Source organism: Dermacentor albipictus, chromosome 5, assembly GCF_038994185.2.
Source record: "Dermacentor albipictus isolate Rhodes 1998 colony chromosome 5, USDA_Dalb.pri_finalv2, whole genome shotgun sequence".
Taxonomy (NCBI): Eukaryota; Metazoa; Arthropoda; class Arachnida; order Ixodida; family Ixodidae; genus Dermacentor; species Dermacentor albipictus.
Window position 1 is genome coordinate 157,086,651 of NC_091825.1, and position 21,410 is coordinate 157,108,060.

The window sequence follows — 21,410 nt, forward strand, 5'->3', positions numbered from 1 at the left end:
TGAGGCAAGGTAATTTGAGACCGAAATCACCATACCGACTGGCAGTAGGTCAGCGCCCCTCGCAGAAGAGGCAGTATGAGAACGCTGGCATTATGAGCAGCACCGGAGCCAGTTGTGGAAGAAGGCGACGACGAACGCGCGAGCAGTGGCACGAGCCATTGCTGATGATGATAGCTTTTGCTCACACACATGTATTGAAACATACGAAAATTGCACGGTACCCTATAAGCCATAAACAGCTTCGCTGTAAGAACATCAGCTATAGCACATGCAACCAATTTCCTTTCAAGTAGAGCTAAGTAGACTTTCTAGAAAGGAATGGGTTCCCGTTCTTTAGTTCTGAAGCCTGCGTTTTTATTCATTGTTAAGCGCGTTCCACTGCGCTAATTTCTTATATGGCATGATAATTAGACTGCTTTCTTCGTGTATTCTATACTGAATAGTTGTGTATGTTTTACTCATGCCTTCTTGTTTCGTTGTCTTACTACATTTATGTTGTAGTTTCTTCTTTTGGTGATTATCATTTATTTATTTTTAATATTTTCGGAGGGCTGCGATATGCTACGTTGTACTTGATTTTTGTTTAACTCTTCTTTTTGTGTGATATACGTCAGAAAAATTAGGATACCGAAATAAATAAAAAGAAACTACCTTCTAATTAGTACCTTCGCCACAAATGAAACAGTTTACTAAAAAAGTTTCCCCATATGATGAAAGACAATAAATGTCTTATTAAGCTTATTAAGATGCGTATTATTAAATGCTTATTAAGCGCAAATACAGTGTTTGAACAAAAGAGATATCAGCAAAAACGTTCTAGAAAGTGATTGGGATGTGACCTATCAACATGGCCACATAGTTTCAACGTAACTAAATAAAGCTGAGGTAATAAATTCACACACTGCGGATAAATAAATCAAACAAAATACATCAAGCTTATCGCAAGCATTACACTTGACTCACTTGATGGATGCACTGGAACGAGAACGCAGAAGGAGAAAACGTACACCGGCAAGACGTGCGAGATTATGACGGAGAAATGACGTGCGACATCACTTTTCCCCGCAATGTATCATTATTTTTTATCACCTGACCGGTTCTCGGCCTATATTCTTACAGCGGATTAGCGTTATTGTTTCAGAGTTACAAAAACAAAATGAGTGCCGGCTTTAGGGTGGAATATCAGGTTGAGATTACGTGCCTAGACATTGACTGCTGGGGTCTGCCTTCACGCTAACCTACAATTTCCTTTTTTTTATCTCTGCACGCACTGTGCTTCCTTTTGCTGGCTCTTGGCGCGATTGCGTTGCATCGTGTCTCGTTCAAGGGGAAGACCTCACAGTCTTCTGTAATACTGTGCAGTAGACGAATGATGGCGCTGACTACGAAATTTTTACCATGGCTTCTTCGGGGTTGTCGCAGCGGAAATTTCTTTTTCATGTAATTGTTGTGAAGGAAGAAGTGTGGTTTAAAAGTAAACAACTTTCTCAAAGACTCGCAAGCTGGAGACATTTTTATGCAGGGCTCATAATAGAATCATTTGCTCTCGCCTGAGAATTTGCGAGCATTCTCGTTATCTCAAAATTTAAAGCGACTAGGCTGGAAAGATGGCGGTAGTTCGGCATTCGATCTCCGGACGGGAAGGAGATTTTATTTAGCTACTAAGCTTTATTTTTTAAGAAACCATATGACGTTTCTTTGTACTTTCGGCCTACTTTCGGGCGGATGTCTATCTTGGATTTTGTACATAATATGGGGTGGCAGTAAATTGGACGTTTCGAACACGAATGGAATATTACACTCTGGCTGTTCGTATTCGCATTCAAAAACAAACTTTTCGGTTTTTTCTAATATGAAAACTAAACAAATGTTGTGAAGAAACCAAATATTACAATCTGGTTGCGGTTATGCGCTTGATAAACAAAGAACAAAAAATTATCAGAAGTGAAACAGCGACAAAAGCTTTCGAAGCAATTCAGAAGTAAAGGGGTATAACTGAAGCTTTGTTTGCGGTTTCGCGGCAGAAGCCTGCATGACAATTTGGAATTTTCGCGTGTCGTCTGGCATTCAGTATTTAAGGAAGTTTGGTCATGTAGCAGTTTTAATTTTTTACGCTACAATCAGTGACGTTCTTATTGAAACGGGTTCTAGTGCACGTGTCTAGTGAAAACAGGTCATTAAGACACTTCTAATGCTTTGGCATGCTTAGGGTACTTCACGCGCTTTCAGGAGGCTATGTGTATATCCATGTATGTATATCGATGGATCTATCTATGTGTGTTTATATCTAACCATTTACCGCATACTTGGGTCACTGGGCAGTCCGCGGTCGAATAGGTAGCTCATCGGGCTCCTGTACTGAGGGAACAGGGTTCCATATCAACTCTAGAGCAAACTTTGCTCATTGAGTATGTGGCAACGTGTACATACGTTCCACTCTCCAGACGAACCTCTTATGTGGCAATCAGTCTGTAAATCTAGGACTGGGTAGGCACCGCATTTCGAAGAGACTTTTCGACGTCGATTTGGATTACTGGGTAATAACTTGGGTCGCTGGGTATGCGCCAGTAGCTGGGTGCCGTTCTTCCCTTAAAGTATTTGATGCCAACTTGAGCACCTCAGAAAGCACCACTGGGAAAGCTCCGCCCTACAATTAAAAAAATCCCTTAAACCACCCCTCACCAGGTACGGCTATTTCCAGCTGACGAACACAGTGCATGCTATGCAAGACTGTGTCTGCTACGCATTACATCCCTACACGCCGCGGAAAGAGCTTAAGCTTCGAACCAAGCACCGTTTGCACTTCTCCTCGCGGACGCCGCGCTCCCAGCTGGACAGTCGACGTCAATCGCGCAAGGGCGCCTACGTACATGGTAGTGCTGTGACGCCACTCACAGCTACTTCGGGAATTATCAAGGCAACAACAGTTATCTTTTTTTTAAATTTTGCTTCAATAGATCAATTAAAGTTTAGTGACATAATAAAACTTAAAACTGAATTGCTGCGTGCTTTGTTTTACTTCGTACCGCAGAAAGAGATATGTACTTCCTTTTCGTCGTCGTATTGCCACGTCATGCATTCGTGCATGCAAAGAATGAAACTATGTTGTTTTCTACCGTGCTCCAGCGCCACGATCATGCTCTTTTATCCTGTCGCGCTCGCCTCAGTGCTTGTGATTGTAGCACCACCTTATAGCACTAATTAGATGTTCTCGTGCATAGCGTGCAGTATCGTCCGCTTCGTGAAACGAGACAAACGCAACAGCTCATGCGCAGGACCATCAGCGGACATCAGCCGCTCAGCCAAAACGCGCGCGAGACAGACAGACAGACAGACAGACAGACAGACAGACAGACAGACGGACGGACGGACGGACGAACGGACAGACGGATGGACGGACGGACGGACAGACAGACAGACAGACAGACAGACAGACAGACAGACAGACAGACAGACAGACAGACAGACAGACGGACGGACGGACGGACGGACGGACGGACGGACGGACGGACGGACAGACAGACAGACAGACAGACAGACAGACAGACAGACAGACAGACAGACAGACAGACAGACAGACAGACAGACGGACGGACGGACGGACGGACGGACGGACGGACGGACGGACGGACAGAGGGACAGACAGACAGACAGACAGACAGACAGACAGACAGACAGACAGACGGACGGACGGACGGACGGACGGACGGACGGACGGACGGACGGACGGACGGACGGACGGACGGACGGACGGACGGACGGACAGACAGACAGACAGACAGACAGACAGACAGACAGACAGACAGACAGACAGACAGACAGACAGACAGACAGACAGACAGACAGACAGACAGACAGACAGACAGACAGACAGACAGACAGACAGACAGACAGACAGACAGACAGACAGACAGACAGACAGACAGACAGACAGACAGACAGACAGACAGACAGACAGACAGACAGACAGACAGACAGACAGACAGACAGACAGACAGACAGACAGACAGACAGACAGACAGACAGACAGACAGACAGACAGACAGACAGACAGACAGACAGACAGACAGACAGACAGACAGACAGACAGACAGACAGACAGACAGACAGACAGACAGACAGACAGACAGACAGACAGACAGACAGACAGACAGACAGACAGACAGACAGACAGACAGACAGACAGACAGACAGACAGACAGACAGACAGACAGACAGACAGACAGACAGACAGACAGACAGACAGACAGACAGACAGACAGACAGACAGACAGACAGACAGACAGACAGACAGACAGACAGACAGACAGACAGACAGACAGACAGACAGACAGACAGACAGACAGACAGACAGACAGACAGACAGACAGACAGACAGACAGACAGACAGACAGACAGACAGACAGACAGACAGACAGACAGACAGACAGACAGACAGACAGACAGACAGACAGACAGACAGACAGACAGACAGACAGACAGACAGACAGACAGACAGACAGACAGACAGACAGACAGACAGACAGACAGACAGACAGACAGACAGACAGACAGACAGACAGACAGACAGACAGACAGACAGACAGACATGGACGGACGGACAGACAGACACGGACGGACGTCACGCGATCCTCCTGCTACGGTATGGGAGAACTCTGGGAAGGAATTCCGTTTGCAGAGACTAGATGGAGCACGTGGAGAGAGCGTCTATGATAAAAATTAAATTATATTGTGGGGTTTTAGGGGCCAAAACTATGTTATTATTATGAGGCATGCCGTAGTTGGGGAATCGGTGTTAATTTTGACCAGCTGGGTTTCTATAATGTGCGCTCAATGCACGATACGTGGGTGTTTTTACATTTCGCTCCCATCGAAATGCGACCGCCGCGGCCGGGATGTGATGCCACAACCTCGCGCTTAGCAGCGCAACACCAAAGCCACTACCACGGCTGGTAGAGTGTTTGTGTTTACGGTGTTTTTGTCTGTGGTATTAATGAACTAACTTGAAAAATTGTTGTGATAGAACACTTTCTAGAGGGCATGTAGCAACTTCTAGCGTTAAACCAAAATTTGCTACGTGGCATGGTGAGGGACCCTTTAAATTTCTCCGATCCTGATCAGAATCGAGCCCACATCACAAGGGCTCCTCAAGGACAGCAACCCGACGCATTAGCTGGCTGCACCACAAGTTAAATGGGTATGAGCCGCCTTTCAATGAACGCCTATAACGCCAACGCTTTAGCTGGCTGCGCCATGAAAGCACTAGATATGTGCCGCTCTTCAATGACCCTCTCACCAACTTACGCTACTGCGTATGGGCCACTGAGTGTGCGGACAGCGAGGAAACAAGTCTCAGCATCCGCGGGCAACAGTACGCGATGGTTCTCGTCTCGGAGGCCACGCGCGGACTTCTCGGCAGTGTCACTAGATGTCGCAGCGCGCCAGAAAGAAACGTTGGAGAGTAGCCCGGTTACCACAGGATGACCTTCTCAGCGTTAACACGCGCCGGCGCGCCATGCATTTCAAATGCCATGCGAAGGTTTTGCGGCGGTGGCACTAGGTGACGCCGAGTGTTCTTAGGGACTCTCTCGATTGGCGCCGAAGGCAAGAGCGCGCCGATCTGAAGTGCCTTCTGAGTGCCGCAGGAGCAGAGCGCCAGGGAATAACTTTTTCATTTGATTTTTCACTCATTTGGTTGTTAGAAGTGTTAGATCGAAGGATCAGTCTACATATGCTATTTTTCGTGGTTTTCAATTTCTTTGTCTTTTTGTTAGATGTAAGTAGGTAACGAATAACGTTTCTTTTTTCTAAAGGGAGGGCTACTTTTGAATGACACACACAAGATATTGGTCGGTACTGAGAGGAATCCAAGAGTCTGCTGTTATGAGTGTGAGCATTCCTATGCGTTAGAAGAAAGGCAGTTTCAGCCAGTACGCAATTCAAACAGGGCAGTCTTTAGCTGTAGGTTGTGTGTAGGTGTAGGTTGTATAGGGTTGCGACTTGACCGTCTAGAGCAGGATAAGGATACACTAGCTAAGCAGGTTGGAAAGCTAGAAAATGCGCTCAAGAGCGAGCAGAAGTAGACCGAAGTGGTAGAAGATAAGCTAGCCAATGTACAAATGAAGCTGAGGAACATCTTTCCACAATGCAATGGTGAATGCTTCGGTGCGAGCACCGCCAATGGGTCTGGCTCCGAAACGAGAACAGGTAAGGAAAGCGAAACTATTACGCCTGAATGCAGTGGTGGACACGTCAGTAATGGTCACGAAGGGGCTGCCACTGACCTGTCGGCCGCGGAAGGACACAACAAAGGAAGAACAACAACAAAGATAAGACAAGAGGTGGGCATCGCGGCCTCAGGTGCGGCTTGTATGAACGCAGTTGAATGACGAAGCCATTAGCATGTACGGCTTGACCGAAACGCATTAATGAGATTTGTAGCAGCCGCCCGTTATCTTGTATGTGTCTTGTATGTGTATGTGTCTTGTGTGGGAGGGCAGCAACAGAATGATTGTGTTGATGAAGGAAGTGCGGTCACTGACCAAGTCAAGCTGAAAATAACACAGAGACGTTTCGGGACCCGTACGAGTTCCTTGATCCCACTAAAAGCGGGCAAGAGCCGCAAGGTGCGACATTTTCCTGGATGAAGACAACATATGGTGTCACTTCACGTGAAGCCGCTCTTCACTGCAGTGCCTGTTGACCTGGCCGTATCTACGTGCAGAGATGTCCTGCTGACGGACGACACGCTCGCTGAGCGCACCCTTTTGGCAATACAGGACGTTTGCGAGCTTTTAGACTTGTTTGAGCAACACCTACTTCACTTACGACAAACTTTCTCAGGCAGATCAACGGAACTTACATGGCTGCTTACATTTTCGTTACTACCGCCAACTTGGTCATGAAGGTCATTGAACAGAAGGCCCTCGCTGACTTCGCTCCCGCGCCAAAGTTTTCATCCGCTACGTAGACGACTGCTTCTGCATTGTGCGAAGGCAGGACGCTTCACGCCTCCTGCGTCTTCTCAACTCAGCAGACGCAGCCCTACAATTTACTACAGAATACGAGTGTGACAATAGCCTCCGTTCCTTGACGTCTTCGTGCGGCGAAGTGGAATGAGACTCTCATTTGCCGTGCATAGGAAGGCGACTCATACCGCCCGGTACTTAAACTTCAATTCATGTAACAAAAACGACTTGCGGCTCTTGCCCGCTTTTAGTGTGATCAAGGAACCCGTACGGGTCCCGAAACGTCTGTTATTTTCACCTTGACTTGGTCACTGACCGCAATTTCTTCATCATCATGTTACCTGACCAGACTAACTTTCGTCGAACTCTTGACTACAATAATGATTGTGTCTAGGAATGGCGGAGGTGTAGGCATGGTAATTAGGAGTGGTATGAGATGGCAAATGGTAAAAGAAACATGTAAGGAGCTTTTTAGATTAGCGGCACATGGGAAGGCAAAAAGACGTGGATTGGGGTAGCTTACCTATGGACAGGTGGTGATAGAGAAAAAAACTAAAGAATTGATTGATTGCATTAAGAGCGATATTAATGAGTTCAAAAAATCAGGCCAGGTTGTTTTAATAGGAGACATGAATGCGCACATGGAGGATTTAAATTGATATGCGGATTACAATAGTTCTCTAATGCTGGATCTGTGCGATGAATGGAACCTTATAGCAATTACCAGGGAGAATAAGTGTCATGGACAGATAACGTGGCCATGCGAAAACAGGCAGTCATGTATCGACTACACCTTAGTCTCAGAAATGGTCTATGAAAGGCTCAACTAAATGGTCATATCATAAGAAGCAACAAACAAAGACTCCAAGGAAAACACAGGGGAAATAATTTGCACTTACTAATTGAAATAAATACATTATAAATAAATGGAATTGAAAGCGAATGGAAAAACAACTTGCCGCAGGTGGGGAACGATCTCACGTCTTGGCGCTACGCGTGCGATGCTCTACCAATTGAGCTCCATCGTAGGTCAATTGGTAGAACGTCGCACGCGTAATCCTGCTTCCATCTGCTTCCATCCGCATGGATGATTTTCTATGTACAGTTTCCTAGGTATGTTCCCATACGCATGCTGGTTGCAGTACATATTTATTGACTTTTCCAACAGACTGCTTATTAACAACCATAGCAGCGCGTGTTTATATATAATTGAAACATAGTTGGCAAAATCTGGTTAATATGGCTTGCATATAGGGTGTCGATCCCGTCTATTTGAGCCAAGGTCGCCAATGAAATTAAGATATTTAGAAAAAGAAAAGAAACACGGTGCAAGATATACTATTATGAATAGATCTACAGGTCAGATCTCTGACGGCTGAACGCCATAAGTCTTAAAATCGGATCTTACTGCACCGTCTCCTTTTACATTATTCTTCGTTGAAGGGCTTCACTAAATTTATGTTAGGTTAGGTTAATTTACGTTATCAGAAATAACTGCGGTACAAAAGAAAGCGTAGTACATACTCAAACAGATCCAGGAACAAGAGAGAAGCCTGAGAGATCAAAAGTTAGCATAGAGAACTTTTGCTAGAAAGAAGCAGAACAAAATGTCCCTAATAACACGGCCGCAGGACCCAATCAAATCCCTACAGAGTTAATGCAAAACCTCAGTCCAGAGAGCAAGACGCTGCTGACTAATGCCACATAGCAAGTGATTAGAATCAAGAAAATTCCAGATGGATATGGCGTGAAAGCAACATAAACCTCATCGACAAGGATAACGGTGATAGGGGAAAGACGAGCTCGTAGTGGCCAATTACTGTAACGTCGGTGATATAGAGGGTGATCAGTGTGTTTTACTGAATTTTTAAAAAATAGCCTCTTGAAGATAACATAATTATAGTGCTTGAGTTAGATTATTCCTAGAGGCGGACATAACGTGTACAAAAAATGGAAACACATACTAAACTATCGAATAACAAATCTCCTAATTATCCTTTGAATTAATAACTTTATGGCACGTATTGCAATTGAGGAATTGTACCCGGTGAGCTTGCAAGGCATACCCATATGGACTGAATTTCCAGAATGACGCCGCTTCGGAGATATGCGCCATCAAACTTGCCGTAAAAATGCACTGTTGTTTACCTTACTTTTATAACAAAATGCTCTTTTGTATAAAGTGAGTAATATGAGCGGGAGCACGCATACGCGTGGCAAATAGCTTCGAACCCGACGCTGTCTCAAACAAAACGGAAAGGGCGCGGCGGTTCCGCTAACTGTTTGCATTCCCGCCTCGCTAAAGTTGCTGCGAAACGCAGCTGATTGCATATCACTGGTCGCTAGCGATGTGAGTTCATATCAGCGCGCGCAGACACATTCAATGACCCATCAGGCTACGTAACTACTGAGGGATCGAGCATGACGCAGCCTGCTGTGATACAAAGGATTTGCTTACATATGGGTTGTGTTGGCTGAGCACTGATACCCCGGTTTTCTTTTTCAAAGCGAAAGCTTTACTGACCTCGTCGAGCCGAGTTTCACCATCACCGCGAATTTGACCTTCCTTTGACCGCAGCTGCGCCGTAGCCTTGGCAACGCATCACGCGACTCGCCGCGCCGAGCTTCGGCACCGCCGCGTGCGCCCACCGCCGTCTGGCCAAGGTACATGTAAACTGGTAGCGAAGCTTCCATAGAAGCTCACATGTCAAGAAAATGGGGCTCGTTGCAACCGTCACCATGTACGTATCGTGGGGACAACTAACAGCAAGCAAAAAATAAGAAGTGGCGTCACAACAGGAAATGCCAGTGACGTCAAGATCTTACGCAGCTTGGCGCGAATGTTTGAATTTCTTTAGCGTCCGGCATTACGGCCCCTACAACGGGAGTTATTTTTCTTTTGAGGCTGAGGCGAGCTTGCGACTCGCCTCAGTTGGAAAGACACCGTGTCCTTTGACTATTACGAGTGGCTTATGTTTTAATGTGAACGTAATTAGGCTGTTATTAACGGCTATTGTTCCTGTAGCTTTTTTAGGAAGGTGAGTGAATAGGATGGAAATAAACGACACTGCCAAGGAGCTTAAATAATTGTAAACAACCTCGGCTATGCCTTTGAGAAGGTGTCCAACCTTGTCCTCTTCGGACATTCGAGGATTGACTGTTTTACAAAGCTTCAGGATCGCCTCTATGCACGTAGTACAGGTCTCACCTTGGACCGCTGAAGCAATATCTGCTCCGCCCGCTTCCTTTTCGTGGTGGAATCGCCAAAGCACTCTGCGAGGGGAGTGACGAAGCTGTCCCACGTTGTAAAGGTATCTTGATGGTTCTCGAACCACACTAGCGCAGTGTCTGTGAGGAACAGAACCACATTGTCCAGCTGAGCCGTGGAGTTCCAGCCGTTGTACTTGCTCACACGCTTGTAGTGGGTGAGCCATTCCTCCACGTCCTCACCGAATTTTCCTGAGAAATGGCGGGGCTCCATCTGATGCATGGAGGCGCCGGTTGTTCGCACTGGAGGAGCCAGAGAAGGCTGTTGGTCGCCGCTGTGGGACATCGGGATCTCAAGCGGTGTTGGAGGCAGTCGAGTGAGGCATCGGCTCCGGAATGGCACTTGCTGCAGCAGCTCCGTCGTCTTGGTCGAAGTACCCAGCACCTCCACCACAAAACTGTTACGGTTAATGTTAAGCCGGCTTTATTTAAGGGACGAGATTGATGGTGAAGTCAAGATGGCGTCCGCAGACTGCACCAGCCAACGCCTTCTTCCTCTTCTCCTTGCCCAGCTCATGCCATAGTAATATGTTGAAAGCATTCGACAGAGTGCTACATGCATAATTGATTGTGAAACTGACGGATATGGAAATAAACGGAAAACTAATAAAATAGATAACTACATATCTCCGGCGTGGAACCCAATACGTAGAAGTGGAACACATTAAATCTAAAGTCCCCAGGTCGGCTTTTGCCAATAGCGACAAGTTCCCCCTCTCCTGCCCCGTTTTCCTTTCGGCTCGCGTCGGCCGCCATGTTCTTCCTAACGCGCTACGGCGGCGCGGTTGCACTGGCTGTATGCACACGAACGGTATGCATGTGCAGTCACGGCTTTGCTTGTGAGGCAGTAAAGTAACGAAGCAAGTGAGTTAGGCACTGACAAGAAGGGAAACGTGCCAGTAATGCGTTCCAGCTGTTATTTACGTGCTGCTTGGTCGTAGATGGTGCGAGCGGTGGAACTGCGTAGTCATAATGCGGCTGCCTCGTTCGCGAGAGAACAGTGCACGCGCACTTCTTTATATATGCAGAGTGTTATTGCAGATGTTTGGATCAGTCTCTCGTACGTTGTACAATTTAGAACTGTGCTTGCGGCTTTGCATATGAACTGTGGTATTGCAGATGTTTGCAACGGTCACTCCCCCGTGGTACAATTCCGAACTGTGCCTTAACACTCGCGTCCAAGTGGTGCAAACATATTTTCATACTTAGTAAACAGTGCGCATAGCTCTCCCCTGTCCTTGCTCGCCATCCTCAGTCCCTCCCCTTGCCATCGTCTCCCTATCCCTCTTATTTCTGCCGGCCGGAGCTTGCATGCGCAAAACCTCCGATGGTGGTATGAAGTTTGTAAACAGGGATAAGGTGCCTCAGAAAGGCTGGCCAACGTTTCGATAGGAGGACCTATCTTCGTCAACGGTGGCCTCGTCATCTTCGGCATGTTAGTTTTAAAGGGTTAGTGCAGTAACATCACGTGCGGGTGTCGTCGGTGGTGGTTGGTTATAAAGGGAGAGACTTGAGAGGTAATGGGCGCTGTCGCCTGACGTCTGTGAACGTCGTTCCGAAGACGAGGGGACAAGAGCGGGAGAATGGGAAGGCGGGGAGAAAAAAAAGAAAGAAAAAGAGAGAAAAAAACGGTGATGCACCAACAGAAAAAAAGGACAAAGAACAAGAGAAAAAGAAAAGAAAGAGAGAAGGGGGGCATGGGAGGGCGTTGGGGAAGCGAGAGGTTTTGGAGCATTCAGGGGTGTCATTGGCGGAATGTTTTTGTGGCATTAGAAGAGCCGGTCAGGCGGTCAGTGTGCGAGTAACCCAAAAGACCAAAAATTCTGATTTGATCTTGCAAAACCTCAGGTAGCAACTGCCGCGGCCGGCAGCGCCTTTCTTTTCGTTTTGTACCGTAATAAACCCACTACCGAATCTCCTGCATGTAGCTGCCTAAATATTCAACAATAGCTCAACTAAGCGATTTTAATTAGGATGTCGCACTGCGTGGTTACGAGTCATTCGCACTCAGGAACGAACGGACGATCGCAAAGCCACATATGCCGTTCGTAGCCGAATATAGTTAGCGCTACTCACAATGATGCTGGGCTTTTCGAAACGTGCATTGCACCCGCAGTGGCGCTATCTGTGCCTTTAATATGCGTAAATCATTGTCTTGAGGCGAACAATAAAACATTGCAGCAGCAGGCAGGAAGAATCATTCGGCAAGGTACGCTGACTTCCAGCCAATAGCGACAGATATACAGAAGTTACCTTCTCTGAATAACTGTAGCCGATACAACTGCACAAGCAAGAAAAAAAGCGCGCTAACTCAGCAGCAAAAACTCGGCAGCCGGACTGGCCGAGGTAGAACACGGCAGACAGAAGCAGCTCCCAGCCGGAAGTAGGCGCCGTCCAATATAGTGGGTTGGCGGCGCCGCAAACGTTTCCAGTGCTTAGCTTTAAAGCTAATAAAGGGTCTTTAATTAAATCAAAGCCGTTCGACGTAACGTCAGGCGACCCATGGGGTTCTGTGTGTGGTCCTGTATTATTTGTAGTCTATATTTCCGACATCTCCTCTGAAATTGACGAAGGAATCACGGTGCAACTTTTCGCAGATGATTGTTTATTGTACAAAGAAATTAATAGCACGGAAGATCAGTAATTACTCAGTGACGCTCTTAGGAATATAGAAAAATGGTGCAACAAATGCAAAATGAAAATAGGTGAGAATAAAACTGTTGTATTGCACATAAAGAATAAAGCAAATCATACTTTCGATTTTATTTACACAGTGAATTCTTCCGTGCTTTCTACGGTTGACGTGCTGAAGTACTTAGGCATACATATATCCGCGAATTTAAGCTGGTCAAGCAATGTTACAAAAATATACGAAACTGCAAAAAAAGGTGCTTTGGTTCTTGTGACGGAAATTGCAGTTGGCCTCACAGTGAGTCAAGCTAACAGCTTATTTAACGTACGTTCTGCTCACGCTAGATTATGCAAGCATAATTTGGGACCCTTATCAGTGAGGATTAATTGACAGACTAGAAAGAGTTCAACGTCGATCATTAAGGTTTAATCTAGCTCGATATTCTAGCACAGATTCTGTCTCCGAAATGCTCAGTTTTCTGAACTTGCCTACGCTCGCTGAACGCAGGTGTTTAGCCACGTTAAAGTTTTTTTTTCTTCTTAACAAAAACACCTTTAACATCAATAGTAAACAGTATTTGATAGCACGACAGGGTAAAACGCTACGGAGAAGCAAATATGGTACTTTTGAAGTACCTCAGATGCACATTAACGCTTGCGCATTTTCTTTCTTCCCTAGAACCATTAACGAATTCAATGAATTACCGGTGTTAACGCGAGAAAACACCTGGGCAGAGCAGTTTGAGAATAAATTAAAACTACATTGAACGACGTACGCATGCATACGTGCTCACCGCTTTTTCTGTTTTCTTCTTTTCTGTGTGTGTATGAGCTTGTTCGTTAACAATGCATTTTTATAGTCTTGGATTATTGATCGGTGTATGTACAGAATACTTCGTTTATGTACACTTATGTTTTTTGTTCGCTTACGTTCGCTTATTCCTGCTGTGTACTAATTGCAGAAATGCTGCTATTTACCTGATTTTGTTTTGTTTTATATAATATTGGGATATTTATGTATTATACTTGTTGTAGATGTGCTGCTTCTGACCCACCCTGTTACGGACGATAGGCCAGCAGTATTAGTAAATAAAAAATAAATAAGAAAACTATTCGTTGTTTGAACCGATATTCGATACTTACTGTTCAAACTCGATTTGTATTCGAAAAAGTTGGTATTCAGCCGCCTCTAGTAAAGAGCTTTAAAAGTTTGCGCTGTTCTCTATTATGCCGATTTCTCCGAGTCGCATTTGTTGCTGCAGCAGCTTGTCTTCGCGGGCTACACAACCCAACGCACCGCTTTTTTGTCTCTCATTTGCTCGAGAGACTCACTCCGTGAGACCAGCCAGCATTTTTGTGAGACTGCGTATCATCGTACAGTGAAAAATAATTCACATGATGCTTCGCTAAATTGTTCTTTCTACTGCGTAGCCGCAGTGCAGGCGCAGTCCAGAAAAAGCAACGATCATGTTTTATTGCAGCCTAGCTCACCAACCGGAACCGACACCGACGTAAACACTGCTACCGTCGGCCTCAAGGTTCTGTGAGACGGACTTCATGGTCCACGACACAGCCACACTGCCACCCTTCGAAAGATGGCGTTTCTTGAGGAAAAGCTACCGATTTGTTTTGCATTTGGTTATGGTTCTCTGCACAGCGATGGTTAAAGGGAATGACAGCCAATTTTCATGGTAACCCCCCCTTTTTTTTAGTGGAATGGAAAGCTAACTGGTCATAGTGTCAAATCATGAAGTGCTAACGGGAAAAACGGCGCGGAACATTTTTTTATTAGAATTTTTCGATCTGCAGTGAGAATGTAATCGTTCACTGGAAGCTTGCTGAAAACTTTGGTAGGTGAGTGCGATAGCGATCTTACGCCGGTCTTAGTGGGAGGCACACGTCAAGTGTAGCCGGAGCTGTAACAAAGTATGATTTTGTTTGTCAAGTCGACGTTCCTGCGATTATTCTTTTCTAAATAGTTAAATTATTTCTACCATAATACCTGCACGTTTTCGTGGTTTCCTATCCAACTGCTTTGGTGTTTACCCAGCCAAAACGAAATCAATCGGATCCAAAATTAAACGATGCCTTTACACGTGATACAGAGTTCAGCCTGTTGCCGCAGCCACGCGTGCGCTTTGGTTTATAATAATAATAATAATAATAATAATAATAATAATAATAATAATAATAATAATAATAATAATAATAATAATAATAATAATAATAATAATAATAATAATTTATTTTGAAGACATATACACAGGTAACAGGAAAGGTAAAGCGACGAGCGGGCTGGCAACTGCCACCGGAAGGGGCCCAACGCATGCCTACTCTTCTGAAGGGAGGTGACAGCAACACAGAAATGGAAGATAGGAAGGGGGGAGGAGAGAGGAAAGGAAGAGCAACAGGACAAATCCAAAGACTAAAGTAGAACACAGTACACTACGCACGTTGTTCTGCCGAGTTTAGACTCTGCAGCCGGGATTAAAGTGACGCCGCGTCGAACAGCCTCCAGAACTATCGATCACATCCATGGCTAGTTCGCTATGCGGCTAATTGTGCGCTCCACGATGAGACGCCAAGTACAGCTGCACGCAATCACGGTTTCACCGGTAGTTGGTTCACAATATACACTACAAGGTGTTTGAACCCGCCACCTCCCATCTTCGAAGGAAGAAGCGTTGGGGCGCAGTACTGATCACACACAGTAGGGCCGGTCACTGAAGGCCAGGCTACTACAGAATGTCGAATGTTAACGCTACAAACGTGAACCTAGGTTAGTTAACTCTAGAAAGGTTAGTAGCGTTTTGGTTTCCAAAACATAGAATAATGCGTGAGTGTCTAATAATATACCAACTGCAATTTTAAGCAATAATTTTGCAGTACTTAATAACAGTCGACTTACGTACAGTAATCTCATAGAATACATCTGAAGTACCAAGATTTCACCACCGGGTCTCTCCACTTACTGGTTTTCGAGACTTTTATGCCAACTTAAAATTATAATTCCTACTTATATCGCGAAGAGCGTGCTCGATTCTATCATTATCTATCATGGTAATTTCATTTCTAGCAACGTCTCGCAACACATTCTGGCCAGTTGTCAGTCCCCTTAAGTGGACAAGTTGGCAAGGTGTTACAGCGAAAAAGGAAATGCCTACGTTATCACCATGCACCCTGTTCGCATTTTTTACGCTCTAGATTGAGTACAACAGACAATCTCCTGCAATTACGTTTTGCTTCTTTTTCCACGCTCGGTCATGGATCGCACAAAAGGGCGGATGGATGGGCTCCACTGGCTTAGAAGGGCTATTATATACGGCATTATCCCCTGTAAAAGAAGCGTTCTCTGCAGGCACTACAACAATTTACCTACTGTATGAATGTTGCTATGACCACGCTTAAGCATTTATCGCACGTTACCATCTTAAATAGATCGTAATTGCCGCTGCTCGAGCGCGCACGTCTAGCACTTGACTCATATGAACAGCACATCTCCCTCGTTCCTAGCCAGAAGGTTAGTTTGAGTTTGTCCGTGTGTTGTTGCTTCGTGACATAATGCGCAATTCACTGGACTTTCGAAATCACGCAAGACATGCCTATTTATCGTAGCAGTATAGAGCAGTGCTTCGGCGACGCCATTCATACGAAGGATTTAGCAGGGCTACAGAGTATAGACCAATGTTGGACATAACGCCGTCATCACACAGGCTTAGCAGAACCAATACCGCTTCTCTCACGGGAATTCCTAGCTGTCCCGTGATTTCTGTGTTAGGGTTTATGACGTGACGCAGAGGCGCTTTACGACGGCACGTGACGCCCACGCAGCGCCAAGCGAGCCTACGACAGCGTAGCTCGAACCGTGACTCGGCGATCGCCTTCTCGCCAGGTAAAGGGAGGCGACACAATCCGCGGGATTCGCTAGCGCTCCGTTGTTTGCAGTCGTAAAGGTGCACGGGTCCCTTGCGCACGCACTCTGCTCGGCCGGGCGCAGCGCACACGGTTTTCTTTCTCAGAGCAAATGAGTCTCACCGTAAATATGCGTCGTTTGCCGGTGCCGGCTATGGTTCTACGAGTTTTGCTGGCTACTTATGCATATATGTGGCACCGTACGGCCACGACTGTGGTCTGAAGGTTATATCGCGCTCTTCGTACCTTCTTTCTTATCTTTTCATTGTTCAGTCTCCCACGCAGAGCAATTCTTGCAGGCAAACACAGCATGCCCCAGTCATGATAGCGTCATGTGTTGTCGGGCTGTTCGAAAAACTGCATTGTAGACGTGAATCTGGGCCACAGCATCAACGGCATGGATAAGGTGGCGTCCGGTGGTGCGTGCAACGCGCGTGGTTGTATTAAGCACGCCGAGTTCATTAAACACTGAATCCGGAAGCGCAGTTTCGCAGTCACAGTAGATTGGCTGAAAGGAAGCGTTTTACGCATTTTCCCGAGGACCCAGAAGCGAAGCGCCGCCACGAAAAGCTAACTTGAGCCATGGAAGTGGCCTAGAGGAGGTGTCTGCCTCTTCCGTTCCCTGGTGTCCGGGAACGCCAACGCAGAAATGGTGAAAAAAAAAAACCACAAGCCAACACGACGATCCAATTACGCCGTCAGCAGCTTGTTCTTAGCGGGCAAATCTCGTGTGAATACGTTAGCAAAATGTGCTCGCACGCGCTCAGGTGCTGACGCTAAAGGTCACACACTATGCGGAATTATTGATCATACTTCAGAATAATTGCTTCTTCAAAAGCAGTAAGAACACGTTGTCTCCAGCGAATAAGTTGCTCCGTTCAGGTGGCAAACTATTGAGAGACAACAGACCAGTTGTGCGGGGAATGTCGACGCTTGTGCCTTTGGAACAGCTTTGACTACATCCAGAAGGCGCGGGAGAAGGTAAAGTAAAAAAAAGGTGGAATAGAGTTGTTGATATACAGAATGCATGACTGCCACAGCGGAAAAAATGGCAGACTGGAAAAGAAGTACTGCTCCAGGACAAGCGCTGTCTTCCATTGGGGATTTATTAGCGAGCCAAGAACACTCGGACATCTGTTGCGCCGATGCTAACCGGGCGACATCGGAAGAGTTGTCCAACCTAGACGACGCACCAACAAAACCACTGAACTGCACTGAAACTCTACAACATTACAAAGATAGCAGGAGACAATTCCACCCACCACCCCATTCCCTCAACCGAGAAGACACCGTCGCGTGGCAACGGCTACAAACTAACTCATTACCGTGTCTCGTTTCCCTTCATCTCTTCAACCCTACACAATGTCCCTTATACCGTCTCTAATGTGGAGAAAAGTCCACAGTATATCACTGCACCTGGGAATGCCCGAACTCTACGGGCGACTCCTCTATTCCTTCATCTTCGCCTTTCTCGTGAGAGACTCCATTGACCAGCTTAGACCCGCAGGAGCAGCGATGGTTGTTCCAGCGGCTACATGCAATGGCGCGAGCCAATGTAAAGGCTCCACTCTCCGAGAAAGTCGCGCTACCTCATTAACAATGAATTTGTTCTCTCTCTGTGTGTAAAGTAGGTAAATGCTCATCCAGACGAAAAACAATTTAAAAAATGCTTAATATCTTTAAAAATGAATATTTCTTATTTTCTTCTACAGCCTTCTCTTTTTTCCAGTATATATGCGCACATACCTCATCGCTTTGTAGTTCTTGACGGCAAGTGTCATTTACGCTCTTTTTTTTTTCCTTTTAATCCTGGGAATAACGCCTCATAGTGCGCCCTGCCAATCTACGTTACATGCCTTTTTGATATCTGTGTCGGCGCATGGGAAAAACGCATAGTGTGCAGACAGCAAAGCAGAGGGTCTGTTTCACTAGGAATAATGTTCACAAGGTGGCTTTTGTGCCTTCTTAACCTGGTACTTCATTTCATGAAACTGAACGCAGAGACTAATGCAGATAAGGGCCTAGTGGCTTATCATCCTTTAGGTTTCCTACGCTGTTTTTTTCAGAGCCGTATAGAACCGGTTCCGCCAGAGACGACCAAGTTCCGGCCTAACACTTTTGGTAACAACAAAAAGACATTCACAATGTGAATTTCAGCTCTAAGTGTCACATGCTGCCATTCTTAAGGGTATTACTGAGACACTGACGCAAACGGCGTCATTATAAAAGCCATAAACGCCGTTCAGCTTAACCGCGCGGCTCGAGTCGTTGGTGCGCTGAAAAAGAATCGTTCGGTAGTATAGTTCAGTGCTCAAAGTTGCTAGAGAAATTCTGCGCCGTGAAGCCTTCGCAGGGGATCGCCTGTGTGCTGGAAGTACTCTTTGTCGCACTATTTGTGCGGGTGCGAGCAAGCTAAATAAGGAATGAAAGGAGAAAGAAAGTGGATGTAAGCAAAGAATATGTGCCATCAGGAAATATACTGGCGCTAAAAGAAAGAGAGAGAGACAAAAGGGAAGGAAAGACAGGGAAGTTAGCCAGTATAATTACCGGCTGGCTACCCTGTGCTGGGGAAAGGGGTAAAGGGAATAAAAGGAGACAGAAGAGAGAAAAAAAACGAGAAAAATTCACACAGTAACGCGATGTTACACGCAACAACAGTCAAAGGCGGTCGCACAATTCACAGGCCCTTAAATACTTCAGCAAAGGCCTGGAGTGCCGAAACCTGTCTTGACCAGTGTCCTAGAACTTTCTCTTCTGTGAAGGGGCGATTGTCCAGCTTTTCGAGCGCGGCCACGAGCACTTTTCTCGGCACATTGTAGCGTGGACAGTCACAGAGGAGGTGCGCGATCGTCTCCTCGCAGCCGCAGGTGTCCCAAGCAGGGATGTCGGTGATTCCAATGCGGAAGGAATAGGAGTTCGTGAGTGCCACGCCGAGCCATAGGCGGCACAGAAGTGTTGCTTCCGCTCGTGGCAACTCTGGTGGAAGACGCAGTTGCAAACTTGGATCCAATCTGTGAAGACGTGCCTTCGTTAATTCACTGGTGTTCCACGGAGTTTGCGTAAGCTCGCGTGCGTGGGAGCGAAGACTGTCATCTGTTCTTGACAGCGGTATGAGTATAATCTGGGCACCATCGTGGGCCGACCGGGCAGCGTCATCCGCACTGTGATTTCCCGAAATTCCACAGTGACCCGGTATCCACTGGTAGATGATGTTGTGTCCCTTGTCGATTGCATAATGGTGGAGTAGTCGGATGTCTGCGACTAATTGACATTAGGTCCATGGTTGAAAGAGGACAGCAGGCACTGGAGAGCTGCCTTTGAATAACGAAAGATGGACCATGAATGTGGTGATTTGGGATCAATAAACTCCAGAGCAGCACGGATGAAAGTCGGGCGAAGTGCCTGATGTGCATGCTTAAAGAGTCGACATGAATATACGTATTGATGGGGTGGTCATGCGCGATGGCTTTTGTTGCTGCCGTGGATGCACAGGTGGCCGTATAAAAATATTCGGAGGTAGCATTCAGGCAATCAGCCGCGGAAATTATTATCTCTTATGTGCTTTCCCGCTAAACGCCTGTTACTCTCGCAAATGTTGCCGGCGTGCCATAACACTTTGTGTACGAGAATTGCGCGCGGAAAGCAGGAATAAATTCTGCGGCTGGCGCAACCGTCTCGAGAAAACAATGGCACATTACCAGCAGGGCAAGTGCACATCGGGTAGGGACAGAGCATCGCGCTACATCATCCTTCACGCGCACTCATGAGCTCCGCTGGCTACTGCAACTTATTACATTAGCGCGCAGTGCTATACCAGTAGACAGAAACACCTCATGCCACGGGGAAAGAAGCACCTCGTCTATTAACGGTACAGTTGGCAGAGACTCGCAAAGCACACGCACAAGCATCGCATGACGCTGCTGTCGACACGGTGTATGCGGATACAAGAAAGCAGCTGGGCAGCGCATACTGAAGCACGGCAACGAAAAAGGAAAAGAAATATAAAGTGACGGAAGAAGTTACCGGCGGCGAAATGCAGAGCGGCGGAAAGCCGTCAGCCTCAAGTGAAGAAAAATGGTTTCTGGCCGCGTAATAAGAGCGCGATCCATTCGTGTTAAATTTACAGGCATCGCAGTTGGGCGCGGATACAGGTATACTGCGGCAGTGTCGCAGGGCGTTACAGTATTGGCATAGCGCGCGTGTATCAGAAAAGAGAAACACAGAAAGCATTACACATGCATCGTGCTGACGCATTCACGCTCCGGGGAAGCAAGACCTTGGCACGCTATATAGAGGACTCGCTTCTTTCCACACCATTGCACTCTCCGGGTGCACGCCCGCAGGCGCTTTTCTGTTTGACCTTTTCCGTCGGCGACCTCCTGCGCTGCTCTCATCTGCACCCACGCAGAGTCATCAATCTCAGGCTCCCATGAGCATATCGAGACTGCCGCAAAACCTGCTGAATTTACGTGACAATAAAGAAAATACGTTGGAAGTTTTCAGAGACCACTGTCTTCGATGCCACCTGGCCCGTTTGTTCTCTACTGGACTGCGGCGTGGTTGATATTAAAGGAGCTCTCGACCGCAGCTTAACGAGTGTGGCACCTTTGGCATATATACAGACGGAACAAG

At 46.6% G+C, this 21,410-nt stretch overlaps 1 protein-coding gene and 1 long non-coding RNA gene across 4 annotated transcripts in view; one reads left to right on the top strand and one right to left on the bottom strand.

Moving 5' to 3' along the window:
• The window catches only part of LOC135902372 (uncharacterized), a 92,585-nt gene extending 81,885 nt beyond the window's left edge, over nt 1-10,700 (bottom strand). For all 3 annotated transcript variants that reach the window (XM_070539760.1, XM_065432387.2, XM_070539759.1), the window contains exon 1: nt 10,177-10,700. In XM_070539760.1, coding sequence (XP_070395861.1) covers nt 10,177-10,521 — 345 coding nt within the window. In that variant the 5' untranslated portion in view covers nt 10,522-10,700. The remainder of the gene's footprint in view (nt 1-10,176) is intronic.
• LOC139060212 (uncharacterized) overlaps nt 1-21,410 on the top strand; it is a 228,066-nt gene that overhangs the window by 107,940 nt on the left and 98,716 nt on the right. The window lies entirely within an intron of this gene.